This window comes from Leishmania infantum, chromosome 33, assembly GCF_000002875.2.
Source record: "Leishmania infantum JPCM5 genome chromosome 33".
Lineage (NCBI taxonomy): Eukaryota > Euglenozoa > Kinetoplastea > Trypanosomatida > Trypanosomatidae > Leishmania > Leishmania infantum.
Window position 1 is genome coordinate 314,724 of NC_009417.2, and position 19,853 is coordinate 334,576.

A 19,853-nucleotide genomic window follows, 5' to 3' on the forward strand; every position below is an offset into this window, starting at 1 on the left:
CCCCTATCCCCATCCCTATCCCCTCCCCTATCCCCTGCCAAATGCCGAGCCACCTCTGGCGCTGGCAGGGCGGTGCATCGCTGCTGACAGCGGACCGCCAGGCCCTGGGCGGCGTGGCGTCCGGGTGATCTGCAGCCGCGAACGCGCGTGTGCACTCTCCACATGATGGGCAGAGTGTCCGCGTGACTCGAACGCATCCCACCCATCCCCCTCTCCCCGCCCCCGGCCCTCGCACGGCCCACTGGTGTGGGGAGGCCTGAGCCGCCCCGAGGAGAGGGGGGTGGGGGTAGGCTGCACCAGGGGGTGGCAGCCGGCACAGCGGGGGAGCGGCTGTGAGGCGACCTGCGAGGCGGTGGGTGAGCGGGTAGAGCTGGAGGGCGGGGGCCGTGCCCCATATGACCGAGTCGGCGCATCTGGTGCGATGCGTGCGTGTCTGTGGCATGCGCTGCACCACGCTGGGGGGGATGGCCTGTGGCAGGGTAGGGATGGGGCTGGCGTTGAGCTCCTGCTGTGCCGCAGAGCAACGGACACACGTCGAAGAGAAGCGTTCCCTCTCCTCATTTTACTTCAAAGCATCTTGCGGTCGTCTGTGCTTCGGCCATCGTTTCTCGTGCGTTTTCCTCCACCCTTGTTGCTCTTTTCGTCCGTTTACCGTCTTCTTCCGCCGAGATACGCACGGAAAACGCTTACCCGCCACTCACTCAGCGGTCCTCTGTTCCTCTTCATTCTTTTCGGGTTCGTGTGGCAGCACCAAGCCACATAAACATTAATCGCAGCACGAATCCTCATCACCATGTATTTGGCTGTCTTCCACGAGTTCGCTCATCCGGAGGTGCTGGAGAATGTGAAGGCGGAAGGCATCTGTGACGTGGACGTGGCTCCGGAGCCGAGCAAGCTGGCCACTTCGGAGGAAGAGCAGCAAGTGTTGCGCTGCAACGCGAAGTTGATAACGGTGAAGCACAACATTACCGGTATCCGTGACGTCTTTGATGGCATGACGGAGGCGGAGCTGGCGGAGATCGATGGGCAGGTAAACCAGAAGCTGCAGCAACTCGTTGCGCTTGGCTTTCAGGTGGTGGAGCGCCACCCACGGACGTCGGCCGGTTGCCCAATGCTGGACCGCGTGATCCTGTCGTACCCGGCTTAACTCAAACGAAAGAAACGAAAGGAGCAGTGATGAGTGTGTTTGGGGGGGCCCAGACCATGATGGCGGGCTTTGGCCGCCTTTGCGGCCTATGCGCACCCCCCACCCAAAGACTCTTCCGCACTGTGGTATAGCAATCTTGAAGACGCACGCGTCTGTGACGGGGGCCGAGGTGAAGAATGTCGTCGCCTTTCTTTTTCCCTTCTCTTTCGAGGCGTCCGCTCTTTAGTTGCTCGAAACGAACTGTACAGTGCTCAAAGGGGGAAGGCGTTGCGGTGAGACGGCAATGACGCCAACCGCCGATGCTGCCGCTTCACACGTAGCAGCGCGCAGCAGCAACCCTTGTCACAGTGAATAAGAGCAGCAAGCAAGTCGCACTTCGATTTTGCATGCGCCGGCGTTTGTGCTGCTGGCTCTTCTCGCGGAATGGGAGGGCGAGCACTTCGCCTTGTCAAGCTTCGTTATTATATATATATATATATATTTGCATTTCCTCTCGCGTTGTGGCTGGGCGCATGCGTGTATGCCAATGACAGGGCCATGGAAGGGGTTGAGGAGACGGTGATACCATAGGGATCGGTAGATAGTTGCGCGGCGAGGCAGGCGGTGGAGCACCAAACTCAAGAAATCACAGGCAGCACCGCCGGTCTCCTCTTCTGCTCCTCTCGTTGTGAACTGTGCAATGCAGTTAGCGTCCCTCCCCTCCCCGTGCCACTGCGATGGACCGCTACTTGACGCGTCGCATCAAGCGAACCTGGTGTCTTTCACGCGCCTTTTCCGCGCACACCTCTCTCCTGTGCGCCCCGCTCCTGCCTACACATGCGGCATGCATTTTCATTTGCTGTTCCCCCTGCCTCCTCCTCCTCTTACTTTCTGCAACGTGGCGGGCAATGCCACACATCCGCTCGCGCTCCGACACGTCCAACGCCTGCCCACACACACGCTCTCTTTTCCCGCATTGACTACTCGAAATCCTGTCGAATCCTTTTCATCGGTGTCTCCAGTTGGATCGTCGTTTACGAATATCCCGCCTCACCCACCAGACGCGAAAATGGGTCCGCTCTCTAAGAAGCGCATGATCATTCGCGATGGCGTCTTCTACGCCGAGCTGTTTGAGTTTCTCAAGCGCGAGCTGGCCGAAGAGGGCTTCTCCGGTGTCTCTTACCATGTCACGACGCTCCGCACGGAGATCGTGATCAAGGCGACGAAGACCCGTGAGGTGCTCGGCGTGAACGGCCGCCGCATCCGCGAGCTGACAGCCTGCATTCAGCAGCGCTTCAACTACAAGGAGGGCAAGCTCCAGCTGTACGTTGAGCGCGTTGAGGTGCGCGGCCTGTCTGCGATGGCGCAGGTGGAGTCCCTTCGCTTCAAGCTCCTGAGCAACCTGCAGGTGCGCCGCGCCGCCATGGGCATCATCCGCTACGTCATGGAGTCTGGTGCCAAGGGCTGCGAGGTCACCGTCGGTGGAAAGATCAAGGGCCAGCGTGCGAAGAGCATGACCTTCCGCGACGGCTACATGATCAAGTCCGGTACGGCTCACAAGTCGTTCGTCGACTCCGCCTGCCGCCACTGCTACATGCGCGCCGGCTGCATCGGTGTCAAGGTCAAGATCATGCTGCCCGGTGACTCGACTGGCCGCAACGGCCCGTCGGAGCCGCTGCCGGACGTCATCACCGTCATTGAGCCGAAGCAGATCACCGCGTCCGAGTAACGAGCGAGTTGCCTCTGCGCTGGTGAACGTGCCTGCGCACTTACGTATCAGCCGTGCTTTCTGGGAAGACCTTCTGCGACGCGGGGCGTTGCGCCGGTACAGATGCATCTTTTGCATGGTGCGTGCTCACCACAGTTTGTGTGTGTGTGTGTGTTTGCGCGCACCTCCCATCCAACAATGGCGCGAACGGCTTTCTGTGCATGCGCCCTTTCATTTTAACTTTCTTTTTTTCGCCCTTGTTTTTGTGATTTTCGATGAGCTCAAACACAAAATGAACATCCACATGCACTCGTAGGCGCACTTGCTTTGCGTGTGCGTGTGTGCGTTGCGGTGCTGCCGTCAGCCCTACGCCCCGGTGCCTCCGTCTCTCTCCCATCGCATCAATGTCGCGTGGTGAACCATGGAGGGTATGCGTCAAGAGGTGGCACTCTTGTTATGGGGCGAGGGGACTGTGCGCTTCTTCGTCTCTCTCCCTTCCTTTTCGCGGACGCAGAAGAGAAGGTTATGGCGGAGGGGACGAGCAGCCGCGCCGGGTTGGTGTGTTGCCGCCAAGCTGGCTCACACTCTCGGGCGCGCGCTACGAATCGGGTTTGCACATGTGTGTGTGTGTGCGCGCGTCTGCGTGGATTCGGCGGCGACACTCGAACGCGAATATTTTTTATTTTTATATTGTGTGCAAGCAACCCGTCCATGCGGCTATATGTGGAAAATGCAGTGCGTCACTGTGCTCTCTCCTGCTTGATGCCTTCGCCTTCTCTCTGCACTCTCCTCTTGCCTCCACTCTCATGCCACAAATGCCCCCATCCAACACACGCACACGCACACACACGTATCCAACACGCTGCTCGCACGGCAGTATCGTCTGCAACAACAACGAAAAAGGGCGAGAAGGTCAGACTCCATCGTTTAGAAAAGCCTGTTGGCCATTGGTTGGAAGAGGTGTAACTTTCCGCGTGATGAACGGTCAGGACTCCGCTCCGCTCTTGAAGAAGGCAGCGCTTCGCAGTGATGATTCTGCGCGATCGCCTTCGGAGGCTGGTTCGCTGACTTCATCGCGGCGTCTGTCGTCACGTCTTGGGACACAGACACCCTCTTCTATCACTGCCGCCGCGCTCGCGCTCACAAGTAACCAGCGTCTCTTCAGCGAGGCCACTCTGCGCAGCATTGCCTTACTCTTGCGCCACACGGCAGCGCAGATCGAGGCGGCCGCGTTGCAGGATGCAATGGAAGATCCCGTGGCGAGTGAGTACATCATGACGAGTGGGGGCCGTGCAGAGGAGCACAACGTCAGCACGGCCAGCGTGAGCGTTCCGGTTGCGTCTTTCGTTGCTGGCGATGCAGATCGATCTGCACTAAGCTCGAGGTCGTCGTCGGGGAGCGGTGCTGATTGGGTGTCGGGAATGTCGGCACCCTCATCAGCGCATGGCGCGGCAACGCGCAGCACCGTTTCACCGTCGTCGCACTCCCAAAGAGGCTCTAAGATTATGGCACAGGTGCCCTCCACGCTGGCATTGCCGTCGTCGGCACCAGCGGACGGATCTCGGCACAGTCGCTGCTCACCACCCCCGTTGGAACTGCGCCGTCGGCCTCGCGCGAGCTTTAGCGGGACTTTCGTCGACCAAGCAATTCGCGCCGCGGGCGCCGCTGCCAGCAGCCCGTCATACTCGTATAGCTTCCCAGAGAAATGGTTCGGCCCCCCAGCCGACGCGCTTGCGCTAAATGCTGCGCAGCGCTCGGCGGCGGACACCCTCCTCAACTCCAGTACGAAGCGAGCATCGATGACGGCTTCGAAGGGGTTTCGTCCCCGCTGGCAGCCGCGGAAGTCCTCCTCGAAGTTCACTTTTGCCAGGGACGCTTCTTTAGTTGCCGCCTCGCGGTCGCAGTCGCTGAACACCGCCGTGTTCTTGCCGGACCCGTCGCCCGCGAGAAGCCCGGCCACGGTGACGCACCGCAACTCCTCCAGCCATGCCGACTGGAACAAGGTTTTAGCAGTTGCCACCTCGCAGCCACCATTGTTTTTCGACAATCTGCTGTTCGACCCGGCGACGAACCGCTACCTTTTCGGAGGTCACGCGTTCCGTGAGGAGGTTCGAGTTTTACAGGCACCTGCGGCCGATGCATCTGTGCTGGCGGCGTCTCGCGCAGATGACGCGGGGAGCGGAGACAGCGTCACCAAGCACCCGCGCGGCTCGCCGTCACCGTGGTTACTGCTTGTGAGAGAGTACATCCCCGTATCAGCCGAGTGCAGCATCGTCGGCGATGAGCAACAACCCCTCAGCGCGAGTGGTGGCAGCGTCGACGCAGTTGTGGTCCAGTGCTTCTCCCTCCTGCCACCGCAGCTAGCACATCTACGGCCCAATCCATACCAGCTTCTCCCCGAGAGCACCATCACAATGTGCCTACTCGTTGCGCTACCGGGCTGCGTGACACTTGCGACACCGCTGGACGTCTTTTTGCATGATATGCGGCACAGCCTCCTCATGGTGGCGGGATCTTCGCTGGGGCACCTCTTGGGCAGCTTACAGGAGACGACGAAGGAGGTCCGAAGAGGTCCCGGGAGTGGAACACAGTTGTCCGTGGCGACTGTGAGCCCCTCCGCATCTACTGCCCGCGTAAGCTTCCTGCGCCCTAGCACCTCGCTGAAAGCAACCTCCGGTAAGGGGGTCTCCGTCGCCTCATCCTCTAGCGCTGCGACGCCGGTCTCGCTGGGCACAGCGGAGCGGGATCGAGATGCCACACGGATTGCCATAGTGGAGGAGCGGCTTGCCCAAATAGTGATGCCGGACATACTCGACGAGGCGATGCACGCGATCTACGGAACCCTTGTGGTGTACTGCATTCAATATGAACAGCGGCGTCGCATGCTCGTCGCCGTGGGTGCCGTCCACGTGCTGCAACGCTTCTTTCGTCGCTGCCTCGCCGTGATGGAGCGGGCGGTACGGCGGATGGTGCGCTTGTGGCGCCAGCTGGAGGTAGATGCGCGACTGAAGCTGCAGCAATACCGACCGCTGCCAACGGCGCTGGAGAGGCTTGACGCGGTGGCGAACAGCATTCTGCAGGACCACATGCTCACCTCGGTGAGCTACAAGCGTTCGTTCATCGCCGCCCAGTGGGCCGTGCGGCGTCGCTCCTTTGCTCAGTGGAGACAGACTGAGGAGTGGGACAGCGTGTTTGCGTCTCACGTGCGGCGCAAGGAGGGCAACTCAAACGGCACCGCCGCCGATAGCGCTTCGGAGAAGAGGCCACGCAGCGCCCGACTGAGCGCCGGAGAGGAGCTGCGCTTGGAGTCCGAGTTTAACAAGCGCCGAGGCTGGTCGAGCAAGGTGATGACGAAGTGCGCGGAGCCTTCTTCGCCCTCAACTACTGCCGAGTCGTATGCTGAGCGCGAGCAAGCCGCAATTCGTCGCTTTCTCAGCTGGTACATAGACCCACAGGAGCTCCTCTACCTCAGCCATCAACGTTTGCTGGAAACGCTGAAAGGCTCCGTCTTTCAGATGGCGGATGTGCAGCTGGAGCTGAGACGCGCTGCTAACAGGCTGACGAAGGAGGATTGCACGACACCGCTCGCTGCTTCCATGTCGTGCAACAGCGTTCATCAGCGCAGGTGATCGCCACCTCTATGCCATCTCTCTGGGTCAGACGAGCGGCTGCCTCCTCTGCCTTTTGTTTCTTGTTATTCAGCAACTCCTCCTCCCTCCCCGACGACGGGGTGAGGGCGCACCTCAGTGCGTGGCATCTCCGGGCCCAGCGCGCACCCCCTCCCCTCCCCTCGCACTCTCTCTGTGGACCCCCACGATGTAAAGTACTGCCATGCTTGTGCTGGATCGTCTTTCCTTCTCGTTGTGCTTTTCTTTTGTGCGCGCATGCTCTGTGCATGTGTGCTCTCCCTCTTTTCGGTGTGTTTTGTGTCCTGCTCAAGTGCGCTCGCCGCACTCATACGCGAAGGAACATTCCGGATGATGGCGTATGCCCACCACGACCACCACCACCACCACCCCCTCACTTCCACACACACGCGAAGCTGCAGCGTCGGCGAGCTACGAGTGGCTCCAACATCATCGTGAGTGTTTGGAGTCGCCATGTCAGCTCCTGCACGCATAAAAAGCGCACCAAATGACTTTCCCGAGCCCCTGCTCACCCTTCACCTTGCCAGCGTCAGCGCGGCGCATTCGGGGATGTCGTGGACGCGTGGAAAGGGACACCAGCGCGGGCAGTTGCCACCAACGCGAGGAAGATTTTCCGCTCTCCCGGTCACCTGCCGTCTCTCCATCTGTACTTCTCTATCTGCCCCACGAGCCACCACCCCATGCACCTGCACACATAAAACAAAGCACTTCTAGGACTGAGGTCCCCCTCCCACGAGCGCGTGGGCCAGTGTGCAATCCGCGCAGATCAATTAACCTCACCCCTGGTGGTGAGCTCCTGTGTTGCCTCCACTCTCATTTTTTTTTCTCTTGTGGTGGCGAGCACACGAGGGCATGCAAGATGCCGTCCTCTTCGCCTTTCTCTGCTTCATTTTTCGATAGCCTGTCGTACTCGCGACGAGGCGCCGGAAAGAACAGGGGCACACGCTCTCTTGCGCGCCGCTCCCAGGAGCTTGGAGCACAGCTGTGCGGCCGGCTGTCCCAGGTCGCGCTAGAGGTGAGCCCTGCAGCACTCACTTGCATTGCAACCGCTGCTGCTGACGTCGGTGCGGGTACGCATGCTAACGGTCCGCCTTTGGTGCCTTCATTGTCTTCTGCCGCCTTCGCGCCGCTTTCCTTCATGGCGGATGTGCACCGTGACCTATCCGCTCACTACGGCTCTCACGCAGTCCGGCGCGGCCTCGCTAAGCCACTCGGCCCGTGCGTGCATCCGGTCCTTCGCAAAGGCAATCTTGCCACTCAGCGCGCAGGAGTCCATAGCCCCTGGTACATGCGGGTGTGGCTACTGCGATTGGTGCGTCGATGCTGGTGCCCTCGCTGCGGTGTGTGGCTCAGCAGCGGCAGCGCGCCCAAGCTGTCCAAGCTCAAAACAAGCCGAACTACACTCGCCACAGTCAAGGAGTGCCGTGTGCGACGTCAGCTGCGCCCCTCACGTCTCTCCATCATACGCAGACGATTCATGCTGTGCTGCCTTCGCTGTCTCGACACAGCCCAACGCGCGGCGAAGAGAAACGCAACGCTCTCTCGGATCGCCACGGGTGGGCAGCAGCAGAACGACATCGCGGTCAGAAGCACCGTTGAGAACGCTTCACTGTTTACACAGCACGCCGCACGGGAGGCGTGCGCTGCATGGGTTGAACAAACTTCAGCGGCTGTATTGGCCGAGGCCCGAGTGCCCCGGCGAAACCGTCGCTGCCGCAGGCGCAGTAAACGACTCCGTCGCGGCAGGATGGAAGAGACTAGGGCAGAGGCGAACGTGATTGTGCGCGCTGGCTCTGGCGCCACTGCAGCGGTGCATCAGCAGAGCAGCTTGGCATCTCAAGTCACCCAACGGCTGGCTCTCTCGCTGACACGCAGCACGACGCCATTGCCTGGCGTTGCGGGCGCTGGAAAGGCGACCAAGGCGTCAACAGTGAAGGTGCCAACGACTGTTAGCTTAGCCCACAAGAGTTTGCAGGGCTTGGTGCCAAGTGGCCCACTGAAGAAAAGCGTGCTGCGAGTCTATGCCAAGGGGGCACCTCCACCAAGCTCAACGAACTTTCGGGTTACCGCCCCTGTCGCTTGCAGCCCCAGTGCGGCAGTCACAAAGCATGCAGAGGTGGCTTCATCGACCTTGCGAATACGGCCACCGTTGCCATCCCAGTCTATCATCGACGATGCACATGTGCGGATCGCCGATCAGCAATTGGAGGCGGGGCAAGCGAAAAACACAAAGATGATTCGCAAAGCCACGAGCAGCGGGGGTAAGGAGCCCACAACAACGGCCTCTGTCGCAGGCCTGTCGCCATCACCAACCGACTCGCTGCCGTCTTCAGCTCCTCCTGCTCCACTAGTGCCCTCAGCACCTGCGAAGGCAATCGCGTCCACGTCGCGCGCAATGGATGCTGCAAAGAAGACTGCCCGACCACCTGCCAAGGCTGCAACCCTGACGAAGAAGCCGACCGCAGCAAAGAAGAAATTCATGGACACCATGAGCCAGCTCGGATTCTGATGAGGTGCGGAGTTTGTGCGAGCGCTAGAAGCACAGAAAACGCCTTCGCACGGATCGGTAGGGCAACAGCCGCGGCAGCACTCTCTCTGTGCGTCTCGACGCTGCTTCAGCTTTACACGCCACCACTACAGCCGCTATTCTCATGCTGCTGCCTCCTCTGTTGATCTTACAGTTTTGCTCTCAGGAACCGTTCATAGCGCACGTGACCTTTTTGCTTCTGTCTCTGCGATTTCACCGACGACGGAGTGTGGGCGGCACCTCAGTGCGTGGCATCTCCGGGCCCAGCGCACCTTCCCCCCCCCCACTCTCTCTCGGTCGGAGGAAGCCATGCACTATCCCCTCCCCTATCCCCTGCCAAATGCCGAGCCACCTCTGGCGCTGGCAGGGCGGTGCATCGCTGCTGACAGCGGACCGCCAGGCCCTGGGCGGCGTGGCGTCCGGGTGATCTGCAGCCGCGAACGCGCGTGTGCACTCTCCACATGATGGGTAGAGTGTCCGCGTGACTCGAACGCATCCCACCCATCCCCCTCTCCCCGCCCCCGGCCCTCGCACGGCCCACTGGTGTGGGGAGGCCTGAGCCGCCCCGAGGAGAGGGGGGTGGGGGTAGGCTGCACCAGGGGGTGGCAGCCGGCACAGCGGGGGAGCGGCTGTGAGGCGACCTGCGAGGCGGTGGGTGAGCGGGTAGAGCTGGAGGGCGGGGGCCGTGCCCCATATGACCGAGTCGGCGCATCTGGTGCGATGCGTGCGTGTCTGTGGCATGCGCTGCACCACGCTGGGGGGGATGGCCTGTGGCAGGGTAGGGATGGGGCTGGCGTTGAGCTCCTGCTGTGCCGCAGAGCAACGGACACACGTTGAAGAACTACTCTCCGCTGTCTCTATGTTTGTCCATTGCGTTGCAGAACTCAGAGCACAGCAGTAATCACGCCTCTCCAAACGTGTTGCAAAAATTCTCGCCGATGGTTCATGGCGTTTCGCGAGAGACAACAGAAGGGACTCAAAACAGGGCCTCCGGATATGTCATGTAAGCAAGCGAGAGCGTTGAGGCTTCGCTGCCTTGTACTGCAGGCGCCTCCCCTCTCGCTTCTTCTATCTCCGCCGATGCGCATCTTGCGGTTTTTCGCGCTCTAGTCTGCTCGCCGCCCGTCGACTGCGCGCGTGGGCACCGTGGAGGAGGGCGTGCTTTGGTATGCATGCTTGTGACTATGATTCACGTTGACTTGTGCACTCTTGCCTTCTCTGACGATCACCTCTGCCGTCTGCGCTGACGTGTGCCCGCACGCCTACTGCCGATAACTGACAGAGTGCCGCTGGCGTTTTCCCTTTGTCTTTGCTGTGTCGTTCTCCTCGCATCCCTTCGTGCGTCGTATCGGCTTTGCAGGATCTGGGGGTGATTGGTAGGCATCCGCCCATCAAACACGCCTGCCGGCCATACTCACCGCCTTCTCCCTCTCGTTTTCACTCTGTCTCTCGCTTCGCCCACACATTCTCATTGCTGCACCTCGCCCTCCCTCCTCCCGCGTAGATTTTGCGTGCGCCTCATCTTGTCTCCTCGCTGTCTTTCCTTTTCGCCCTTTCGCGACACTATCCGTGAAGAAGAGCTGGCTGAAGCGGACGAAAATGCTTGTGGCTGTGTCCATGCACGCGTGCTCGGCGTGGCCGGTGAGCATTGACTTCGTTGCCTTCCGCTTTTTCTTGGCGGGGTACTCGGTGGAGGAGGCAGTGGAGCAGCTCATGGCGCTGCAGAGTGAAACGCCAGCGGCGTCCCCGCGGCGGCGGACGTCCTCTGCGTCGCCCTCTTCCACAGGGTCATCGGACGGAGGCAGAGCTTCGCACGCGGGATCGGCGTCGTCTTCTCGATCCGCCACCCGCTCCAAGGCGCGCCGTCGCCATCGAAGGCAACAGCGGACACCTCAGCAACGCCAGGACTCGCTGCCCGTGATGCACAATGCACAACAGCAAACTGAGGACAGGCGCCTAGAGGTCGAAGATGAGAATCCGCAGGAGATTGCCGTGGCCACCACGGCGGCAGCTCTGCCCCGCAACACCTCAATAAGCAGCTCCGCGAGCGGCGCACCCGTCCCAGCCACCACCGCAGCGCCAAGCACCACAACCGCGGTAGATAACAGCAACACCAACGTATCTGCTTCATCATCTACGACGGTCGCCGTGCCGGCGTCCTCCTCGGCTTTCCACGCCGCCCCGGGCGGCGCCAACACGCACCACCATCGTCATCGACATCACCACCAGCGTCTGGACAAGTCGCCCGGCGGTTCCGGATGCAAAAAGTCGTGCCACTCAGCGCCGCACTCGTCCCGGTCACGCACAGCCACGCAGTCGTCAAAGACGGCCGCGCGCACCTCGTTTGCGCTGCCGTCGACGCTGAATAACGAGTACAGCGATGCACTGCCGCTTTCTGCAGACCTCAGTAATTTCAGACGTTTCAGCGATGACGCTACCGTCGCTGACACTGCAGCAGCGGCCGCCAGTGATACCGGCGGCGGCAGTGGAGCGCGGGCAGGCGGGGCGAGCAGCAGCCACCACCTTCACCATGTCAATTTCGGTGATATGAAGGCCTCCCCATCCTTGCAGCAGCGCCGCGAGAAGCATCGCAAGGACAGTGCAGAGCGGCACTGCTTCTTCTTGAGCGAGAGCTACATCAAGTTTCAGCGGCAGCTACAGGAGTTCGAGGCGATTGGCGGGGTCGGCGTCGTCTCCTCCTCCCTGCAGAGTCGCTACCTGTTCGAAGAGGTGACGGAGCAGTATCAGGTGTTTCGCGAGCTGTCCCGCGAGGAGCAGCTCGGCTCCCCGTACGCGTTTCTCTCGAACTATTATATCCCCATACCTGTGACAACGCGTCTGCAGCTGCTGCAAATGTACTACGAGACGGACGCGGGCGTCTTTCGGTGGGCCTTCGGCGACAAGCTAAGCCGTTTCGACCTGCCAGCGGCACTGAGTGCAGCGCGCGAAGAGAACGTGAGTGGAACACTGTCGGCGGGCTTTGGGAGTGTGGCGGGACTTGGCAGCGGTGGTGGTAGCAGCAGCGGCGCAGCGGACGGCGGCGTTACCGCCGCGTCCTTCTGGACCAGCCGGTGGAAAGGCTCCCCTGGTAAGCTTGCAGCGATGGACGCGGCGACGGTGACGCGGCTGAGTGAGCAGCACGTCGACGCCCTTCGCCGCCAGTGGGAGAATGTCAAACACGTCTGCGTCACCGTCGCAGCCCTCTATCGCGGCAAAGGCGGCATGTGCGTCCCGCTTGATATGCCGCTCCTGACGACCATCCAGCAGTGCTTCGGGCTACGCCATGAGCAGGCTCTCGATTATGCCACGGCTGCCTTCGGCTTCGAACACCGTCTCGAGACGCGCCTCTTCGAGCACTTGCACAACTTCAACGAGTACGGCGTAATTTGCTCCATCGTGGCGTCTTTGTGGTGCGACTGCTCCGGGTATTTCCTAAGCGGATCGTTCCGCGACGGGTGCCGCCGACTTGGCCGCCTGCTGGACGAGTATCGAATTCTGTCGGAGCTGCACTTGATCGTGTTTGGCGAAGCAATGCGTCCGCGGTGGCAGGTGCAGCTAGATGAGGTGCAGCGCGTCATCACGACATCTTCCCATGTCGATAAAAACGCAATGGCCTCAGCAACGGCGGCCGTCTCTGCCACAAGCCCAGTCACACCCAGCGTCAGCGGTGGTGGAGGGGGCATCGCAACACCAACGACAATGTCTGCTGGCATGTTGCCTAGCTTTTCGAGCGGCGCCGCTGGAGTGGGCAGCAACCACTTTGGTAGCCCACTGTGCGGAAACGGACACCCGGGCGGCGCGACTGGTGGGGCCGCGGCTGACGCGGGCAACGCGAGCGCTTACACCTCACCAGTATTCCCGACTACAGGCGGGGCGTTCAGCGCGAACAACGTGCACTCGCCGCTCAGCGGCAACGGGCAGTACAGCCGCCCTTTTTTGATGGAGTTCCCATCCCTGATGAAGCACCTTTTGCGCGTCTGCGTGGCTCTCAGTAGCAACGGTGGCGTCAACGATGGCCTCGACATCTTTTTCACTCGCATCTACTCTTACTTAGAGCTTCTCAGCTCACGAACTGCGCCAGCGATCGTGTCGCGCGTGATGAACGCCGCTGCATCAGGCGGGTCCACCATGACCGGCGCCGCTGCTGCTGTTGGGACCGGGGGACTTGCCAGCCCCCTATCTGGCCAGCTTGGTGGGTCGGTGGGCGGTGGTGGCGCTGTGCCCGGCATCGGCGCGTCCGTAGCGCCGTCTGGACGACCGCCGCTGCCGCCCTACGGTGAACGCGCACAGAGCGACGGAGATTTGAGCCGCACCACGGCTAACAGCGGAAGTGCGATGGCGCCAGCTGCCGCCTCGACGCCGCCGCCTCAAGGTTTATCCTCGTCGTTAGCCCCTTTGACGCGCGGTGGCACGAACCTCGGCAGACCGCTCCGGTCAGGCCTCACTCGTGTGTCGTCTTCTGGACTTCTTCCCCGCCAAGCCCCCGGCAGAGGAGGCGGCAATGCGGTCGCGATGTCGCTGCTGACAGTCGCCAGCGCCACCAACCTTCGCACCGGTGTAGAAGGCAGCGGTTGCGTTGATGAAGGCATGTCCGCGAGCGCGCCGTTCTCCTACGCCGTATCTACTGTGGTAAACACCTCTTTGCTTCAGCCTGCCAGCGTTCTGCTGCCCTTGACGGCGGCCATCGCTGCCCATAACGGCCCCGCAAGCGGAGGCGTTGCCTCGTCGCCGCTGCAGTCTGCGCTGGGAAGTCGCGGTTGCGCGTCCGGAGACGAGCCCACCGACGGGGACGCGGACGCAGAAAGCGGACACGGTGAGGCTGCGGCTCGGCCCGCGGCGGGTGGGTCTTCGCCGAATAGCGGCGGCGCTCTTTCGTCGTTGACGGCACAGCCCCTGCCTGCGTCGACGTCGTCCTTGCCGTCCCAGGTAAGTGACATGGTTCTGAAAGTGATCGACAAGCGGTATCTGCGCGAGCTTTGCATGCTGCTCACAGCCCTTCCCTGTGCGTGGCACCAGCTGACAGTGCTGACGAGGGACGACCACATGGCGACAGACAAGTCTGTGAGCGATATGATGATGGCTCTGAAAGCAATCACGCAGGTGCTCATGGCATCGGACGACTTTCATTAGGCGCGCTCTCCAACTCCGTTATCATGCGTGTGTGTGTGTGTGTCTGTGTCTGCCTGCGTGTCGATGACGGTGCTGCTTAGATCTCTGTCCGCCGCACGAGAGAGACGTATTATGGAGCTCCGATCGCACGCACAAGAAGGCGCAAGAGAGGCACACGCATGCGCGCACATGCGTAGTGAGGCCCATGCCGAAAGCCTTCTCCCCCATCCTTCGAGACGAATACAACAGAAAAGCGAAATCGAGCCGAAGCACCCGGGGAGGAGGTGGGGGGCGCGTTGTGCTTTTTCCTCTTCCCTTCTTGAGTCCTTGGCATAGCACAGCCCTCTATAGTGCGGAATGGCGTGGTATTGTAATTCACAGCACCACAGCGTGGCGGTCTTGCGAGTGGGGTCGTTTGATTTCGCTCCCACTGCTCGCCTCTCCTCTCCGCATCGTTTTCCTTTCTGCCTTTGCGCGTCGCTGCGCAGAGCAACGAAAGGCCTCCTGCTGACTTGTGGGTGCGTGGTGCCTGCGCGCTCTTCTCCGTCCCCTGTTCCTCTGCCGCACAACTTCTCCCCCTCCCCTCCCCACCTCACATCACACCAGCACAGCCACATGCATAAGTAGTCGCACAAGCGCACATACTCGCACCGCTCTGTTGCCTTTTTGTTGTTGTTGCGCTGCCGCGGCGCTTCCCTCCTCCCACATCGTACCATTGCAGATGAGGGCTGGTGCGTCTGGCCAACCACGAGGAGCGAGCCGTATGAAACCATTCTGCAGCAAAAGAAGGCGCTTGGGGACTGTGCGCGATGGCGCGGGCGCTAGTCGCTCACAGGATGCATCGCTGGGTCACTGGATCGACAGCGATGCCCTGCCCTCGAACCCGTCGCGGATCTCTTCGTCGGCCGCGACAGATAAGCACCCTTCATCGCCACCGAGCGCTTTGGCAGCGACGACGATAGTGGCTGCAACCGCTATGTCCAGAAACACCGCCCGCTGCGCCGCGACACGCGTAGAAAACCTGCATCAGTGGATCTTGGCCGTCAAGCAGCCATCTCTGCCTACCGCAGCCTCCGCAGCTCCTACTCTTTCGGACACAGCGCAGGAGCGCGGGGTGCGCAGCGTGCGCTCCGACAGCGCCACGATGGACGGTAGTAGGCGCCACAGCTCCGCATCAGTCGTGGTGCGCCTTCCCCTGGAAGAGCGAATTGGTCTGCCCGAGTTGAAGAGCATCATGCGCGCTTTCCAAGTGCCCCCGCTCGGGGCAGATGGCCAACTGCTGAAAGCGCCATCAAGCGAGAGCCCAGGCAGCGGAACCGCTGACGGTGTTGTAGCGCCACTGAAGACGCATCGCTCGGCAAATGAGCTGTCCGCCATCGTGGCTGACCTCCACCGAAAACCCCATTCAGCGCATCCGCCCGACCAGAATAGCACAGGTGACCCCACTGGCGCGCATTCACCCGCAGAGGGTAAGCAACAGATGCACCTGCATGCTCCTGCTCCTGCGCTTTCCTCATCGAGGTTAGCCTTGCGGAGCTTGTCTCAGGAGGAGTTCGTCCACGCCATCCAGAGCGCAGTGCCGTCTGCTACTCTGCCCGAGATCCAGGCGCTGCTCAGCAAGACAATCTCCGAGACGCAGGACACCGTCTCCTGGAATGAACTGACCGCGTTTCTGGTGACACGCTCGCGACAGAAGGCCGACCTCGCCCTCGAGAATCAGCGCTTCGTCCTTGGCGGCCCGCCACGTGGGATGCGCTTCGACGACCAGCACAGCAGCTCCATCACATGCGTCGCGGTGGAGCCGGTGCGCCGCCTTCTCGTGACGGGCTGCAGCGAGGGCTCTGTGCGGGCCTGGAGCAGCGGCAATGACCTTGCCTACCGAGGCCTACTGCTGCAGGTGGATAAGTGGATTGTAGGGCTGCACTGGGGGTGCAACAAGCGTGTTCTCTACGTCGTCACCATGGATCGCTGGGTTTATATCCTGGACGGGACCACGTACGAGGTGCTCCGCGTCTACCACGGCCGCGGCATCACTCAGTCCTCGGTCAGCATGACGTACGCTAACGAGACGATCGACACTGTGCACGTGGGCGGGGTTGCGCTATCGAAACTCACCGCATCCAGTGCTCGCAGCTACGGAAGCGCGCGCCTCATCCCACATGGCATCGGCTCCCCGGGTAAATCGAGGACGCCGCCGTCATCGCGTCCCCTCACTAGCCGCGCCGGCTCGCGGGAGTCGCATGAAGAGCGCACTCGACGTCTGCTCTTCTCTGTCATGCACCTGTGCCGCGCCGTGCGTCCCGCGCGCAAAGAGACGGATGCCGCCGAGCACCCGCGCCGCAACTGGTCAACACAGACTGGGGATGCCACCGCGGCAGCAGGTGCGAGCGCGTCACCGGCGTCCCCGTCGTGCACAGAGGTGTCATCTCCTTTGCCTACATCCATCCTGACGACGATGTACTCGCTCACAACCGCCGACGCAGCTGAGGTGCTGCACCAGAACAACACTCCGCTAACCGGGGCTGGCAGAGGTCCTTATGTTCACCAGCAACTAGACGAGTGCGTTCTCACTGCCTTGATCGACCCTGTGACGGCGACGGCGTTTCACGAATCTGCTTTCCAAGAGGATGTGCTGCTGCTGGGCACGAGCGCAGGCGACGTCTTTCTCTTTCAGCTTGCGCAGCATCACCACCTCAACACAAATCGGGTGCTCGTGGCGCGGCACGTCTTCCGCCGGCTGCACCGCGGCCGCGTCACAAAACTGGATCTTCTGTTGCCTCTGCACGCGCTAGTCAGCTCTGGCGATGACGGACACGTCCGCGTCATGTCCCTCGTAACTGGGGAGCCACTTCGGTCCTTCTATGCGGCTGACCTCCCCGAGCAGCATGCGAGCGTAACCGACTTTGACTTGCACCCGCAGCTGAAGATGTTGCTGACTGTCGGCCCAGAGCGGCGTGCGCTCGTCTGGGAATGGACTCAGCCCTCTCCCATCGCACTACTCGACCCGGCCAACAGCCCATGCTGCGGCGGCGCCTTCATCGGTGACCGAGTGCTGACGATTAGCCGCGATGGGGTGCTGCACGTGTACGACTGCAAAGGGTTTCACCTCCAGCAGGAAGTCTCCTTGGCCACGGCGGGCTCCCTCGATCGCTTCGGCAGCGCCGTCGGGGCCACCCACTCCGCCATCTCGCAGGTGCACGTGGACGAGGCGCAGCAGAGGGTTCTGTGTTTTGGGCACTTCCCGTTTTCCCTGCGCGTGAAGTGGCAGGTCTCCTCTGGCTTTCCGGAGCGCTACCGAGGCCACCACGTGCCGATTCTCACGACGTTGTCTTCGCGTCCCTTTCGGCAGGTGGTGACGGTGGGCACAGACGGTGTCGTCATGACGTGGACGCCGCGGACAGGGGCGAACGAGTTTTCGTTTCCACTCTCGAACTTCTCGAACATGGCAACAGCTTCAGTCCCGCTTCGACCGACGGCTGTCTCCATGGACCTCTTGCAGCGCCGCCTACTCACGGGCTTTGCCGGCGGCATCATGGTTGTATGGAACATCCTGAACGGCCAAGTGGAGCGCGTCTTGACAGCTGCCCCGGCAGCTGCGTTACCGTCGCCTTCGTCCTCGCCGGCGGCTTCGAATGGCACAGCGAGGAAGAGAGTGAAGCCAATGTCCGGCCGTGGTAGATCTGCCGCCACCGCCTCTGTGGAGAGACCTGCGGCCACAGCGACAGCGGTGGCGTTGACTTCACCGAGCCGTGACGTCACCGCCGTCGGCTCGTTTCTGCGGCACCGCTCCGTTTCGTACATCTTCGTCCTCGCCTCGCGCGTGTACGTAGACGCGGCGGTGGAAAGCTCTGGCGCCGCAGAGCGGTGCAGCAGCCCTCAACTCGGCGAGTACTCTACCACTCCGGCGTCATCATGGACGGTGCCGGGTGCATTTGGCGATGTGGCAACGATAGTGCAGCTAGGGATGCAGCTTGTCGGGTGCGCAACCGCCTCTGGAGCAGTTCTCGTGTACAACGTGCTCTTCGATCGGCAGGAGGGTGCGCCGCTGTGGGTGCAAGAGTCTCTGCTATCCCCGACTTGGGTCACCGGCGGCATTCTCTCTCCGACGTCAACGGTGAACGCCGCATGCGATTTCGCCAGCGTTGAAGGTTCGAGTACATTACTGTGGAGAAACGGCACCGTGTCGGCTGCCGGCCGGCGGATGAGCGGCAGCGGCGTGCTTGCCGGAACGCAAAGCCAGCGCGCCGTCCCTGGCGCCGCCCCGCTCTTCCTCGGGTCCCTTGCGAACCGATCGGGGGCTGCGGGGGCAGCCCAGGCTGCCGGTGCTGACCCGGTGGCCACGGCGGCAGCGACGACAGGCGCAGTTGTCTCGCGCGTAAGTTGCCTCATGACGCTGCCGGCTGTTCACCCGCGGCTGCTGTTCGTGGGACAGGAGGACGGCACCGTGTCGTTCTGGCACACGCTGCGTCGCGTTTGCCTGGGTGCCGTGAGTTTGACAACTGCGGCTGGTGTCGAGGATGGGAGGCAAGGGGAGAGCACGGAGTGGGGTGGAGGCGAGGCGGTGGTGGACATGGACATGGAGGAGACAGATGGGCAAACGCTCGTGTTCGGTGACGGTGAGGGCAAGGTTCACGTATGCCGTTTGAAGTGGAAGATGCTGGCGGACTCGCACGAGCAGACGGCTGCTCTCGCGATGCCTAATCTGGCCTTGTACTGCCGGACGCCAACGCCAACGAAGGGGCAACTTCCCGCGGTTGCAGCGTCGGCGGCGAGCTCGGCAGAGGATGCGACGGCTTCCGAGCGGGCGCTGCCGGTACTGCAGGAACTGGAGCGCGTGCACGTGTTTTCAAGTGGGCTCAAGCTGTCTGGCATTCGTCTTGTCCTCGCCGACGAGGAGACCGCGGCCGTCCGTACCGCCGTACCGCTGCCCAAGGCGAAGGCAGGCGCCGAAGATGTTGGTATCGCACCGGAAGAGGGCGGGGGCAGAGACGCCCTCAGCTCCTCGCTGGGGACGCACAAGGATACCGACAGGCCTCGCCTGCTCATCATCTGCACTGGCATCGACCACTTCGTGCGTGTCTTCACCTTGGCAGGCGTCCCCATTGGAGAACTCGGCATGGACGAGTGGGACACTGCGCGGCCGTCGACCTTCCGCTTCATGGGCGAGCCGACCGTGCCGCCTGCCGTCCTGCTGCCGTGCTCGCTTGCGGGCAACTTCACGTGGCAGCAAGACGGACACGACAAAATCAAGAGGAGCAGCTGCTACCACGATTACTTGGCCGACCTGTACGCGACGCACCATGCACGACCTGCGATGCTGGACGGGCCCCCCAAGGGGCTTGCATGCAGTGGCAACGTGCCGCCGGGCGGCACCGCAGCGTTACGGCGAACGATGGGTGGAACCGTCTACCTTGGCTGTCCCGACAGCACCCCGTCACGCGCCGCCGTCAGGGCGTCGTTGGTGGACCGTCCGTCACCTGCTATCGACGCCCCGCACTTGGTGGATAGGGTCAGGAGCGCCGCGGGAGTGGACAAGCGGCAGAGCCACGGAAACTCAAAAGCGGTCGCTTTCACGAAGAGCGTCGAAACGGGCACGACGGCTGCACCCGAACTCTTCTCCGAGGACGGTGGCAGCCTGCTCCCGTCTCACCTGAGCCCCGGCCAACGGCGCCCCGCCAACCAAGGCTTCCACGCGCGCCTCCGGCAAAGCACGCGGCACTTGTGCGAGAAAGATCG

The 19,853-nt window shown here is 61.9% G+C and overlaps 6 protein-coding genes across 6 annotated transcripts; all 6 read left to right on the plus strand.

The window, feature by feature from the left end:
- Nucleotides 1-793: 793 nt before the first annotated feature.
- Nucleotides 794-1,147, plus strand: LINJ_33_0950 (conserved hypothetical protein; the record flags this gene model as incomplete). The annotated part of the gene is made up of 1 exon (XM_001468136.1): nt 794-1,147. The coding sequence occupies one exon, from the start codon at nt 794-796 to the stop codon at nt 1,145-1,147; it is 354 nt and encodes a 117-aa protein (XP_001468173.1).
- A 1,048-nt stretch (nt 1,148-2,195) lies between these two features.
- On the plus strand, nt 2,196-2,855 carry LINJ_33_0960 (putative 40S ribosomal protein S3; the record flags this gene model as incomplete). Its single annotated transcript, XM_001468137.1, has 1 exon — nt 2,196-2,855. One exon carries the CDS (start codon nt 2,196-2,198, stop codon nt 2,853-2,855), a length of 660 nt encoding a protein of 219 aa, XP_001468174.1.
- Nucleotides 2,856-3,238: 383 nt separating this feature from the next.
- Nucleotides 3,239-6,463, plus strand: LINJ_33_0970 (conserved hypothetical protein; the record flags this gene model as incomplete). The annotated part of the gene is made up of 1 exon (XM_001468138.1): nt 3,239-6,463. The coding sequence occupies one exon, from the start codon at nt 3,239-3,241 to the stop codon at nt 6,461-6,463; it is 3,225 nt and encodes a 1,074-aa protein (XP_001468175.1).
- Nucleotides 6,464-7,340: 877 nt separating this feature from the next.
- Nucleotides 7,341-8,990, plus strand: LINJ_33_0980 (conserved hypothetical protein; the record flags this gene model as incomplete). Its single annotated transcript, XM_001468139.1, has 1 exon — nt 7,341-8,990. One exon carries the CDS (start codon nt 7,341-7,343, stop codon nt 8,988-8,990), a length of 1,650 nt encoding a protein of 549 aa, XP_001468176.1.
- A 1,617-nt stretch (nt 8,991-10,607) lies between these two features.
- LINJ_33_0990 (conserved hypothetical protein) lies at nt 10,608-14,138 on the plus strand (the record flags this gene model as incomplete). The annotated part of the gene is made up of 1 exon (XM_001468140.1): nt 10,608-14,138. The coding sequence occupies one exon, from the start codon at nt 10,608-10,610 to the stop codon at nt 14,136-14,138; it is 3,531 nt and encodes a 1,176-aa protein (XP_001468177.1).
- Nucleotides 14,139-14,838: 700 nt separating this feature from the next.
- Nucleotides 14,839-19,853, plus strand: LINJ_33_1000 (conserved hypothetical protein; the record flags this gene model as incomplete). The annotated part of the gene is made up of 1 exon (XM_001468141.2): nt 14,839-19,853. A coding segment is annotated over one exon (5,015 nt), but the record flags the coding sequence as incomplete, so codon positions are not given.